The 14,365-nt window shown below is 46.0% G+C and overlaps 1 protein-coding gene across 1 annotated transcript; it reads left to right on the top strand.

Moving 5' to 3' along the window:
- The first annotated feature begins 11,641 nt into the window (after positions 1–11,641).
- Sgf29 (SAGA-associated factor 29) lies at positions 11,642–13,443 on the top strand. Its single transcript, XM_076380318.1, has 2 exons — positions 11,642–11,794; positions 12,375–13,443. Exon 2 carries the CDS (start codon positions 12,453–12,455, stop codon positions 13,332–13,334), a length of 882 nt encoding a protein of 293 aa, XP_076236433.1. The 5' UTR covers positions 11,642–11,794; positions 12,375–12,452; the 3' UTR covers positions 13,335–13,443.
- Positions 13,444–14,365: the final 922 nt, after the last annotated feature.

Here is a 14,365-nt window from a genome sequence, read left to right as displayed (position 1 = left end):
GGAAGCGAGAATGAGCGAGCTGACGGCGTGTAAACAGAGGTATACGCATACCACAGTATTCCGCGACTGTTTGTTCTGCGGTTCAACCGTAAACCCGCGTCCTAGCCGGTTATTATTCCCGAATTCATGAGGTGAGTAGATGCCCTCACATGCGGAGGGGCAGAGAAGGGGGGCGCTTGCTAAGGAAACACGTGTGACACAACTTGACACGCGCGTGCAGGTATTAACGAGGCGATAATTGACACCCCTAGAGGGTCTCGATTCCGCGTGAACGCGAGAACAGAGCTAGCTCGAGCGCACACTATAGAAATCTTGTTGGCTTCGCGGTCCCGCAGCTCGCAGGCATAGTTTAATTCGGAAGGAATGCCTGTGTGTTTCGCGGCAATTCAGACGTATCCTGTGTACCTCGGGAAAGCGTCGAGTAATTTAATGTTCGACAGTACCGATATCGTACAAAGCCAGCCGCGTTGCATATTAATTATCCTCTAATGGGCAGAAAATGTTTGTGGGATGTAGCTCGGTTAACGCGATCGACGTTGATTCTGCAGTATGGTCACGATGATTGCAACATAGACCAAAGGCAAATTGATACTCATCATAAATCGAGCGTTCCATGGATACTTGATTAACGATAAATTTAATCCCACACGCAGCCAGAGACCTCGCTCTTTCGCACGTTAATTCTGCTTAATCAATAAATGCAGGCATTGGTCAGCGATGCGTTTTCGATACTCATCGAAGAGATTCCAGGTAGGGATCGCGGGGATCAAGAATCCCGAAATTCAGGATAAATCGGAGTGGCCTCGATCGTGGATAAACGATCGCAGGTGCTCGAGCGATGGGGCCAAGGGGGAGGATGCATTAATTGACAAGTGGCGTCAGGGAAACGGAAATTTGCGATAATGGCAGAGGCGCGGCGCGGCGCGATCGCCGAGAGACCTGGGCCCGAAAAAAGGAGGAACAATAAATGAATTCCGTGGGCCAGAAGGTTTTTATCGAGCGCGATACCCACGCTCGGTGCTTTGACTCGTTAGCAGTTAGCAATAACATTCGTTATTTTTATCATATCTCTGTGCCGTTGGCTCCGTGGCCTTTATTTGGGAAGGAACACGTTTTGGTACTCGAGTCTTAAGATACCACGAGATAGCTCCGTGTGTTGTTCGGACTCTTATATTGCGGTCACGATATTACCGTCTACAGGGTGGCTCGGCGAGTCGACGATCCGACTCGGAGCGAAATGAAATTCAACGGGAAACCGATTGCCGTCTCCGATCCCTCCCTCGTTCCCATCGAATTTATCCATTTAATAACCGTTCGGTGGTCCCAGCTGGTGGGGGAAGGTATTATGCAGAGCGAGGTACACCTTCTCACCGTTTAATATATTTATCTCCGATCTCTACGAGTCACCTAACGATCCACAGACCCGCGAAGGGATAATTACTCTGAAGAAATAAACAGGCACACATTCTCGCGCTACTGCCAGCGTGACGTTCAATAACGTGTCATCGAGATTAATTACGTTTTCTTAACCGCGACATGCTTCCTTTCGCCGCACGTGGTCCACGTCGATGCCCTTTTTCGCTGGGCTTGCCTAAACGGGAACGAAAAAGATGAAACGATTTCCAGATCCTCTCGACGGTTCGTTCGCTCCCTTCGTTCCTGTTTCCCTTAGCTTTTAATCAACGAATCGGAGCCCTGTCTGGTACCACTTGGACGCATGTCGAACGAGATTCACACGTGTCGACGCGCAGGAAACGGCCGTCGACATTATCGTACCGTTGACAACCGCTCAATTATAATTGAACGCAACCCGCGACTCTTTTATTTCTCCACGGGTGTATTCAAATTCGCGAGATAAAGCGGGACGCGAGCCGAGATATACAGCGACGGAGGAGCAAGGAACGGACCCGCGACGAGGTGCCAAATCGTTTAATGGGACAACCTGTTAATACGTGACATGTGTTACGCACACCACGTGGCCTTTCATATACATAACCAGTTGTGTCGCGACTCGGTCCTCGCTCGAAATACGTACGCTCTGTGTGGTGCGTTCCGCTCGGACGCACACCGATCTCCTGTGCATCCACGTTGATTCATCATCGAGGAGACACCGCGAGCGAGACATCGAGCTGTAAATTGTCCATCGCAGAAACGGCCTAATCGTTTCCATCGACAAGCCCCCGAACAATGTTTCTTTGTATCCGCGTTCTATCGTGTTACCAATCAATGATGCATTTTCGACGTTACTTCACGGTGAAATTTATTTAACAATTCACTTTCCGCGTTCTGTTCGCCGTAATTGACAGGGTGCTCTCCCGTCGATGTTTCCGTTCATTATTTCACCGAATAGGAGGATTATCGCGGTATCATTGCGCCAGATACAATGCACGTCGACTGCGTGTGTTCTTCGTTGATGGTACAGCGAGTTTTACGCGCCGTTGTTACAGGCCATCATTAATTACTCCGCGGACAACGGATGGCAAATGATTCTTGTACAGACATTGTGACGGATAAACGGGCACGGTTTCGATTACAAGGATCGAATATACTGGATGTAATAAAATGGTTGAAGGGAATTCTAAGTATAGATTTCACGTTTGCTATTCATGCGGACAGTTATAGTGTCTAGTACTGCTAAAGGCAACCTTGTTATAATGAGTCAATCTGTTGAAGTACAGAATCTATGTAGATAGACAAGGCACTTCTATGATGACAATCAATATATCTTACGCTCATTAAATTTGCAAGCCTTTCTACCTACACGATCATAGTAATAATGGAACTTGGAATATATTATAGAAGTGCGATATGATCGACAAATGCGATGTAGTCTAGTTTTGAGGTAGTTTGAAATATTGATGAGTAATCTCCCATCGAGTCCCATTTTTTATATGACTAATTAATTCCAATTATATTATCGAATGAAATCGATACACCTTGCAGAACTGTGCAACTGTAAATGACGAGGATTCAGTATAAATTTCACAGACAGATATTACGGTCCTCTATACCTGTAGTAAAAACGCGTCGTAGAAACCCGCGACTCGTGCGTATAATATACAGGTAGGTGTGCGTGTCGGAGCAGGCCGTTCAGGCTCATAGGTGGGGAGTCATAAATACCGTATTTATTGGGTTTGTAATTGTCGGTAATTAACATGCGCTCGCAGTGCACACGGGACCGTTTCGCTTTCTTATTACCGTGTCGTAGCTCGTTACAGAAGACCGAGTGCCTCCGCTTTGCATACGGGCGTCTCAATACCAACCGGCGCTTCCTTTCTCCCCTCTCTCGTCGTCATGCTCCTCACTTTTCTCTCTAATTCTACCCTTCTCGGTTTCTCCTTCGACATCCTTCCACCTCTTCCCATTCGTGTTCCCCTCTCTATCCGATCCTTTCCTTCGGGGTGGTACTCTGAATCGATCGACTTATCGATACCGTCGATCGACGATCGGCACGTCGCTTAGAAGGCAACGCGAAGGTATATATGACTCGAGGAATTCCTGTAAACGAGCAACGTGCTCGTATCTAGCTCAGCTTACAATGCTATTTATCTCGCGTTCGCACGGGAACTCCGTCGTCGTCGCTACGTTTCCATGTTTTTCGTTATACTCGAGCATTCCTCGTGGCTAACGCGGTTGTACCGCCGTCACGCGCTTGCGAAACGATCTTCCCACTCGCCTGTCTTCGTCCCAATAGATTACTGTCAACCGACTCATCCTGGCTTGGTAATTGCGAGGTATCGACAACTCGCGGAACGAATATACGCGGGTCCATTCGGAGCTCCTCTTCTCCGAGTCTTCGAACCGGGAGAGGAACGAGAAAACTGCATAAATTATCCAGCACCTGGGAAGTTATAAGACTCGTTTCCCGTGGGCTGTTACACAGTGTCGGTTACAGAACGATCAGCGACGACTTCGTCTAGTTTATCGAAACGCAGTAATTCAGTAGTCGTTGGTCTATCTGAACTGGAAGTCTAACTTTCGGTAGCGTCGCCAGCTCAATAGAAAATTACCATAAATCTTATTCGCTCTTAATTCGCTCCCCCTACCACAGCTTTTCGACTCGTTATACAGCAGTGATAGTGTTTCCGTAACTTTGATGAACATCGTTAACTCGTTCGAGTCGTTACGACCGAGTTTCTCTGCCTTTCAGGGCTTTGTTTCGTCGAAACGTATCTCCGGTAACTACTTCCATCGATCGTTCCAGTTTCCCGAGCGCCGAGGGGTGGCCAAGTTTCCGCGAGAAGCAACGACCATTTATAAAACGCCCCGCGAATTTAAACTTCCGTTCGTTCGGGATTCGATTTCAACTTGGCTCGTATAAATCCCTCACTAAGTGGGGGATCGGTGATCTTAGTTAGGGAGATGAGAATTCGGGTACGTCGACGAGGGGCCTGGAACTTTTTCGGCACAGTTTGTTTTCTTTAAGACGCGCGCGCAAAGATCTACCGAGATGAATTTTTGTTCATTTTCTACTTTCTGCTTAAACTGGGAATTCTATTTGAAACATTAATATCTGAAAAAGTCACAGTTAATAGGTATATCGCGATTTTTCAGTGCTTTAATTGAGAAAAATAAATTAACTCATACTGCGAAGACTTTTTTTGTACTGATTAATCGTGTAATGTTTGGTATTAGTAGAGGCAATAAATTTATTAATATTGCCACGAGCTTTTTTTCACTGACTAATGAAACTGAAAGGCTGAGTTCAGGTTTAGGTTCCTTAGTCTCTTTCCTCAGCGGAATGACTCTTCATCGCCAGGTTTGCCTTTTGCCCCAAGTACGCAAGTCAAACGTATGCTGTATCAGAGGCTCCTTTTGCAAATTAAGGATGTCTCGAAGGAAGTGCATCTGGCCGATAATGCTTCTCATGTCACGGTGCTCGTCTTTTCCTTTTCACTGGCCTCTTTCCTCTCCTTCGAGAGAGCCATTTAACGAGGAACGCTTCGTCGCGTTTTCTTTGACGCGTCACTTTCCAGTCAGCCTCCAAGAGGCGCGCGGTCTTCCCTCGATCACGGAATCGTCGAACGAGACTTTCTCACTTTCAAGATAAATAGAGAGCATTCGCCATGGCTATGACTAGCTTTATTGCCGAGCGTAAGACGCCTGTAAATCCATCGCGCCTGAGCGAGTGCTCTCGCCATAACTTCTTCTTGAAAATCTATTTCGTCGCTTTCTCACAGTCTACTGAAAATTCGATTCAGTCGACTTGGAATTCAATTCGGTGACGCTTCAGAAATAACATTCGAGAGCGCTCCGAGGTTTAAGACAGCCTGTCATCCCTGAGGAGGGAAGGCTTTTAACGAGACTATTTGAATGATTAAAGCAAACCGAGCAGGGACGTATCGCGCGTCGTGCCTGATTGTTAACCGAGCCAAAGTTTAACGTCACTTCGGATCCTCCGAGAGGTTTGCACGCTAGGACGATAGCGGAAGGGGATTGCAGCAATTTACAGTTCGTTCGACGTCTCGGGGTCCTCCTTCGTGCTTCGGCTAGGTCGGCTGGCTGACAAGCGCGACAGGCCAGCCTCGGTGTGTAAGCAAGCGAAACGAGCGACTAAATAAAGGGGTGGATGAGCTCTCTTCGGTTCGAGAACGACGGATTTCGAAAGGGGCAGCACCAGGAGTGGTCGGAGGAGGAAGGAAGCCGGAGAGAAATTGATGTTAGCCGTTTGCATTTATTATTAATACGCTCGCCGACCTGTCGCTAGACTGAACCTGTCACCCAGCACCGCTTCAACCCCCTTTTCAGACCCTCTTCTCCTGTCGCCAGGCCTGGACGTTTCGGACGGACACGTACACACTTTCCCTTTCCCTTCTTTCTCCTCTGCCCCGGTGTCAATCTCCACGGAAAAGCGGTTTAATTATTCAAATGGAGCTAAATCGCGCCGCTCGGCCCGAAAGTAATCTCGTTCGCGACATATTTCGCGTTCCCAAAATCTAACAAAAAATTAATGCCCATCGCGGGAATTAAATTAAAACTTGCATTTAGACAGGTATAATGAACCGTCTGAAACGCATCGCGAAGAAATAAGAGGAATAACAAGCTCTATCTAAACTGGAAATTGAAACATTTTCATCTGCGCGACCCTCAGGTTTCCCATTATACTGCGCCGATATTTATAAGCTACGAAGGGGTAAAACCGCGTCGAGTTTTCTTCCGAGTCGCTTGTCCACTGTTAACTGAAATAATAACGAGTCGACTTTACTATACTGACTACCCTGGAAATTCGATAATGTCTGTCGTAGAAAGCCCCCTGCGTAGACGCGAACCGGTCGATCGAGCTCGATGTGGAATCCTCTGGTGCAAAGAAACGCGTGTAACGCACGGAAATCGATTGGAATGGTCATAAAAAGGATGTCGAGGAAGGAATCGAGACAACGTCGATCCAATCGCGCTAATGCTCGCGTCTGTACATTATACAAGAGCTGGGGGACTCGTCGCTTCTCTGGGGAGAATAAAGGAAACGTATCCGGGATTCTGGCACCTTCGACCGGACCTTATCGTAAATCAAACGTCACTGGGATCGTGAAAAGCTCGACCACGGAGTCAGCGATTCGATCTCGTTCTTCTTTCCCTCGGCTGCCACTGTTCCATTGCGCTCTCGACGAGATATGATAAAACCTCGGGCTTTTATCTTATCGAGGCACGTGCACGGGGTTGCATAGAGAGAAATATTTCATTTGGGAACGTGATCCTTGTGCCCCTCACCGGATGTGCCGGAAGTAAGATAGCACGGCTGGAGGACGGAAAATCGAGCCACGAGGTTATGGTAATCCGTCCACTTACGTAAAGATGCAGGAAGCGGGGAATAAATTTTAATTTTTAATTTTTCCGAGTGTATTCACTGCTGTTTCGTGTTTTTCCATTTCGAGAAGAAAGTTATAATTGAGAGGGAGACGAGAGAAGTTCCTCCTATTAAATTTATCCCAGATGGGAATTAAGAGCTTCAGCTGGAGAATGTTGCGGCCTCGTAACTATTTAAATGAGTCACGAAACAATTAATTACTTGTACATACAGAAGATCAGTTGAACCGGAATGTCCCAATTAACAACTCGAATGTTCAACATTTACGTAACATCCTTTCTGATAACTTCTTTTTACTCTTGGACGAAAACATAAATCAATTCAACGGCGCACTCCGTTTTCATCGCACCTCGCTGCATTTTGCGCCACGAATCGCGAGTGAGATATTCCAGATAGACGATAATGCGGCTCGATATCGCGAATGGTAATTTGCTCGATTCAGATGCAAACATTTACGCCGACTTATTCCCGATACACGCGCCCGTTTTCTAACATCTGAACGATGAGAAGACGCGATAACCATTCACTGAGGGAAAAACCGTATACACAAATACCTCGTAGACAATTTCTGTTTGCGAATTCAATTTTCCTATGACTTCTTAATATTCCTAGTCTGTCTGCTGTCTCGCGAAACAAATGTACTCGTGTCTATCGCGGCCTCGTTATTAATCCCGCGGAAGAGCATGTTTTCTCGCTTGATACGCGTCGACAATCAGTTTCACCACGATGAAAGATAAGACAGTATGATCGTGACGGTGCAAATGCTAATTTTCTGACCTTTTACGCGCGCCGCGGAAAGCTCCGCTCCGCTCCCGCGAATCCATTTCCCTAGTGAACGCTTGACAAACGATTCGATTGAAAACAAAAGAGAAAACACGCCAGTCACGAAGCGAGCCGATTCTCTCGCCGAAACGATCACGGATTTACGAGCTGAATTCCGTCGTCGCGATTCCGTTCTTCCTGGGCTTGTAGGCCTCGAACGACGACGGCGAGGCCTGCGTTTGACATTTCCATTTCGCGCCTTGCGCTGGTTTCCGCTTGAAATATCGCCCGCCCTGGCCAACATCCGGTATCCTAGTCGGATTAACGGTTGCAACAGGTCGTTAAGTCTCGCGCCGTGAACCGGTGATATTAGATGAGAATCGTGTCGCTCGTTGACAACCGAGCATCGCGACGATCGATTGTTTCGCTCCCGTTGCAGATTTATGTCGGGGATCTCTGCTCCTTTCGCGTCGCGAATCCTCGTTTCCCGTGCATTCCGAGCATAAATGTCACGGCTCGAATGATAAACTTTTGAAACATACCTTGCTTTCTATCTTTCGGTCCGCGCGCATGTTTTATTGTACGGGTCTCCGTAGACGTACTCCACCGCGAGCCACCATCCCTTCGGTTATGTATCTTTGGTCGACGTTTGCTCCAATGGGTATTTTTTATGAGCGAATGAATTTTTACGAGTTTGTTTCCTTCATTGGTAACTGGGGCAGGTTGATATACTTGTGGGTTTATTTACAATGGAACGCCTGTTGTTCGGTGTATGGAATGTTTTATATGCCGCGGTTGCAATAAGAGTCTGCGGTTTTATTAACGAACTTTAGTACGTGTTAAAGCGCGATGGTAAGAAATTAATTACACATGAGTGTAGTTTACGATGCGCTTTGCCTTGATATCCATCTCGATTTAGCTCAAAAATCTGCCAATGCATCAAAAGCGATTTGCATCTTTGGCATTCAATTTCAGCATTTATTTATTTACTCTACAATACGGTTCATTTAAAATACTAATTGCTTCATTTAACTTTAAATAAGCAGAATAGCTTTTAACCGTGCTGCATGAAATTGCAACAACTGAAATTCCAAACTCGCACAGAATAACAAACCTCTACATTAACGTAAAACATGTGCCGTTAAAAGTACCGAAAATAAACTCCCAGTTTATCAGGCGTGAATAATTAAAAATGACGAATATGTTGTAACCCCTCCCGCATAGCATCGAAATTTTAACAAACTCCGAAAAGCGTACCGCTCTGGTTATTTTAACTCCAAACCCCTGCATATTAATGAGAGCTCTATACGCTAACAAAAAAGTACAAAACGAGAGGTTGAAGAGAAGCATAAATTCTCGAAGGTGCAGAAACATGTATCTGATTCTCGACGATCTAGAAATTCTCCTGGTGGTTGGTCGATACGCGTGCTCTGGATAAATATCACGGTAGCAAGCAGACGGTCTGGCAAAGTGAATAGCATTGTACGCGCTTCTACCCCCGGGGCCCGACGTCTCCTTACGCCTCGTTAGACGCCTTGTTTCGCGCCTCGAAAACGCGCGTATGAGTGTACGTAATATCGCGGGATTGTGACTGGTAAGCTCGTCGCCTTCCATAATACGTTTTAATGGCCCATTCTGGGCCCCGCCCGGCTGTCGCGCGAAAAGGATTTGATTTTCATGCCGTCGTCTCACGACTACTTGACGAACCGCCATGAAAATCTCGACGAACTCCGCGATGAACGACTGTGCACGATTCCCTTCACAACGATCGCCATTATCGTGACATTCGCCGTATTATCGTTACGTTAATAGAGAACGTTCACAAATATTCAGACCGTTGTTAAATCGTCACAATAGGAGAATGAAGTTTATCGTAAGGGAAGTCAGTCGATGGAGTCGTGTTCATTGAAACGTTACTCGGTGATCCGGTCTATTAGAACAATATTTTATGCCTAATTGATGCAAAGTGTACTAGCAAGAACGTCTGCCGATTTGAATTGTTAATCGGCGAGCACGCCAGCCCATTGATGTCTAATTATCATGTACACGGCGGACTCAATGGCATTACAACGGAGGAACTATGAATCATATTACAAGACAAATGAATTTCACAGTATTATATGCAAACCAGCGGGCACGAGGAGCGCGGTGTTATCAGCATAGAAATTTTGCAACCGAAAAGTACGGCGCGTCGGTGCCGTGGAGAGTCAATAATTATCCTGCCACTGGTTGGTAATAAATCAATGCTTAGAAACGAAATGACAGAGACTATAGTTGTTGATAATACACGTGTATGTACGAATGTACGCTAATTGCACGTGCCACAGAGATATATGTAGAGACGAGGAGCTTCGCGAGATTAAACGAGCCCCGGCGTGGTATATCCTGCGTATTTCAGACGGTGTGCACTGTGTGCAGTGTGCACGCTGTCTTGCACAACGTGTACATGTGTTGCAATAAACATTGTAGCGTTAATGCTGTGGAATACGATGGTAATAAACCGTGTAAATTCCCGTTTAACGGGGCTTGCTAATTATTCATCAAAAATCGCTCCAGTGTTCCTGCGATAGACGGAAACGGATCGTATGGTTCATATAAGAATGTGTGAAACATGAAATGAGATCAGTCTCAAACGCGTAGTTAAGTATCTACAAGTGCTAACGAGAAATTAAAACGACGAGTAACGAAATTTACTCATAACGAGAAAATCTATTATACGCAACCTCTGTGAAATTTCACGTGACAAGGTAACTCGTCATCCCCGCTTAGCAGAGTAATACCGCTATTAAGGCGCTACGTACTAGGTGCTAATACAATAAATCAAGCAACTCGAGGATAAATCACTAGATTTCGTAGGAATAGTAGAAGATAATGACGCTATTGTCCTAAGAACTGTTCCTAGATTTAATATCGATTATAAATCCTCATCAAAATCGGGCGCCAGCAAATTGCTTCTGCCTCTTCACCCTCACATAAATTCCCTCAGAATAATCCCATCACCGATAAATCATCCCATCAAAATCCAGCCACAAAACTATCTTGAAGAACGTCCCACACAGCCTCACCCGAATTTCTCGAGGCAATCGAGATTTCCCAAAACAAGGAACTCTATTCGCCCACGCTGATGCCATCCGGTTGCTCATCGGTTCTCCAGGAGGCGTCCATTGTTCGCTTGGGAACAGGTTGAATCGCCAGGCGGTTTCAGAGTCGCGCGAGGGCCACGTACGCGCCAGTGGCACGCGTGACACGCATCTCATTGCGAATAGGTCACAGAGTTCGTAGGAACTCCGGCCGCTTCGCGCTTTATGTACGTTTATGGTGCGCGGCCGGCGGAACGCGAGGGCCGCGGATGCCTCGGTCCCATCCATGGGATTTTCTGTGCGTCTGGAACAGCTAGCCGGGTCGCGTTACGGCGTTCCGCGTCCCTATCGGTGCCTGGCTGTTAGCCCGATGATGCACGGCACCTCGCTGACGCACGATCGGACTTGGAGGTGAGGCGGTACATCATCCGGCACCTAACAAGAACGATAGAGAGCTTTTCCGCGCGACGATGATTTATGAGAGTCGCCGCGGCCGCGGGTGTCCGTGCCGTGTAATTTACCAACGAATTGATTATTCTTCGCGCCTGGCTATCGGTATCCACGCATCACGATGGATTACCGCGATCACTGCGTCGCGAACCGTTCGATTCACTCGCGATTTCGTTTATTGCTTTTGCGTCAAACAAAATAAAGGGATTAAGATTCAGAGATTTTCTAATAATTTATGCTTTTCACCTCTTTTCTCACTTTGTCAATTATTACTAGATACATTTTTGTATTTTTAAAGTAGACTTATTCAGGGTTGTAAAAAATTGTCGTTACATATCTGGAAGAACCTCTACTTTGCCAGCACAATTTACTTGACACAGAGAACTTCTAGCAGTTTTTCACTAATTATTCATTAAGATCTTTCTATTAAAAGGACGTATGCACTGCGATGGACAAAATTATTGCCGTTGAATAGTTAGAGCGTTTACCGCCAGATGGCAGCACCAACTTGAGATAGGCTCGCGTGTAGATGGAAAGAGGAAGTGGTGGGAGAAGCAGTATGGCGCAGAATCGCATGCACAGTCGATTGCTGGACGTTGAGAAGGTTTAGTGCCGCCTGTAACTTCGCGTTAGGAAGGCGAGTATTCGACAGTTCACGTTGAGCGACCACAGTACGAATTCCTGTCTGCAGAATGAGGTATGTTTCGATTTTCTTAACCTTTAAATACGATCATTTGTGGGCATGCTTCTACCGATTCACGAACCTATGTAGATGTGTGATGAGTTTGTTACTCACGCCAAGAGATTGTTTTGTTGATGGTTGTAATTGTGTGTAATTTTTTTAATGCTGCACTTTACGAGTGATATTTATGAATGCAATAATGCATTCTAAACTTCGGAAACAGGTATATAAATATTTAGAAATAACTAAATTGAAAAATGTGAGCGTGGTAGAGTGTGTAGTACAGCTGACTGCGATGCTAGAGGTCGCGAGTTCAAGACCCGATGCGCGGGAAAGTTTGCGTAGGTTGATTTTTTATAGCTTATTATTACTCTTTTAATATTGATGTCAATAATATTCTGCTGTTTTAAATTTTTTAGATAATTAAGAAGATTTTTACTCACCAACGCATTAGACTCTGCACGTAATTCATATAGTTTTCTGTGAAATATGAGTATCAGAAGACAATTAATTATTAAAATTTGTGCCACTTTGAATATTCTGCACTTATTGTAAGTCAGTAAAGGAGAATTGTAAATTCTTTCTATTCGTATAGAAATAGTATCCAGAGGCGAGGACAAAAGAAGGCGCAGAGGCAACATTAATCGACCTGGTCTAAATTAGAAACCACAAAATGCCGTTCACAGCAGATGCAGCAGCCAGTCAGATCCAGGAGCGGCTGAAGAACTTGTACCACCTGGTGCACGAGGTCGAAACGCAGCGGGTTCGATCGGAGCACAACCTCAATAACATCATAAAGACGTACGAGAAAGTAACTCCAGAGGACAAAGTATCTCCCTACTACCAACAGAAGCTGAAGAATCTGTACAGTGCAGCGGTGGGTGACGCGCAGCAAGAAGAGGAAATTCTGCGCAAGGCTTTGGGGAAGATCAACGAAATCCGAGGAATCAGGAACGAGCGCCGCATACAAGCCCGTAATGCAGGTAACAAGGAAACGATTAGACGCGGTGCTCTGATGAAAATGTTGCTGAGCACCGCGCAGACCCTACCCCTATATGTAGGTAAAACACCAGGAGCTAAACCACCCCCTCTCTGCGGAGCTATCCCAGCAGAACCTACCTACATTGCCAAGATGGGGGACATGGTGGCAGCCTTGGTGAAGGGATCCGAGGAAGAAGAAAACTGGATCCTCGCAGAAGTGGTCCAGTTCAACCCTGCTACCAACAAATATGAAGTGGATGACATTGACGAGGAGCAAAAGGACAGGCACACTCTGTCCAGGCGACGAGTAGTGCCTCTGCCGTTGATGAGGGCCAACCCTGAAACTGATCCTCACGCTCTGTTCCCGAAAGGGTCCATTGTGATGGCGTTGTACCCTCAGACGACCTGCTTCTACAAGGCAGTGGTGAACCAACTACCTACCACCGCCACAGAGGAATACGAAGTCCTATTCGAAGACGCTACGTACGCAGATGGCTTCTCCCCACCCTTGAACGTTGCTCAGCGCTACGTGATCTCGATCAAGGAGAGCAAGAAGAACAAGAGTCAGTGCTGATGGACTAGGACTTACTACAGTATTACTGCCATAATTATCGCGCTCGTTACCAATAGTACCTTTATGTTTTTCTACTGGAATAATAAAGCTCATGACTTTCGTCTACGGATCACCATTAAAATTCCTTCGTTTATAGCTTAGCTTAGAAAATACTTCGCGAGACTCGAACAGCGTATATAATCTTGATTATTCTTTATTATCTTAACGACCTTTTTCGCTATGTTCTTTCTATTTATGATAGAAGAATGCAAAGTCGCTTCATATCTTAAGCCAACGCGCATATTATTCCTGACCAGTATTTTTATCGAAATCACACGATTTGTCGTTAGAGCTCGAATCCCCAGCAGCAATTTAAGGAGAAAATAAGCACGTACCGACAGTTAGGATCCTATTTCCGTGATGTTGCTCCTCGTTGGGGGTAATTGGCGTGTATTATACGATGATAATGCTGGCATCCTTGTACACGCGGGTGGACCTTAACCTGGACTGGTCTGACCTTTCATGGAATCGGTTCTCCGTGACTGTATGACCGGGCAATTTCTTCCTGTACGGAATAAATCTTCCCCTTTGCGCTGGCATGACAGAGGTAGTCGGAGGGAATGGCGGAGGGCTGAAAGGCGAGCCGCCAGGCGAAAAAGAGACGCGGAACGAAAGAGAGTGCCGTGCAATAATTGATTCCATAATCGGTGGCTGCCGCCAGACATCAAAGCGACTACGGTGCCTGACTCCAACCCCCAGCAGACAGGCTGGCCAATCTTCATTCATTATTTAGCTTAACTAGCCCCGCTCGGAGTATCATAAAAAAGTGGACCCCAATTTCGTCGCGTCGACACGTATTTTGTCAAGGAATGGCTTTCGAAATTGTCCAGCTTAATTCGACATTCGTCTTCGCGAGGTTTCAAAGCCACCCATGTTCGAAACCCTTGATAAAATCTCAGATCGTACTATTTCTTTATCTTCTTAAAGTAAGCAGATATTTTACTAACTATCGATTAACGAGTACCTACAATTTTCGTCAGCTTGAATTTCTT

Source organism: Calliopsis andreniformis, chromosome 6 (genome assembly GCF_051401765.1).
Source record: "Calliopsis andreniformis isolate RMS-2024a chromosome 6, iyCalAndr_principal, whole genome shotgun sequence".
Taxonomy (NCBI): Eukaryota; Metazoa; Arthropoda; class Insecta; order Hymenoptera; family Andrenidae; genus Calliopsis; species Calliopsis andreniformis.
The sequence above is the reverse complement of the archived record's forward strand: the minus strand, read 5'-3'. Positions and strand labels throughout refer to the sequence as shown.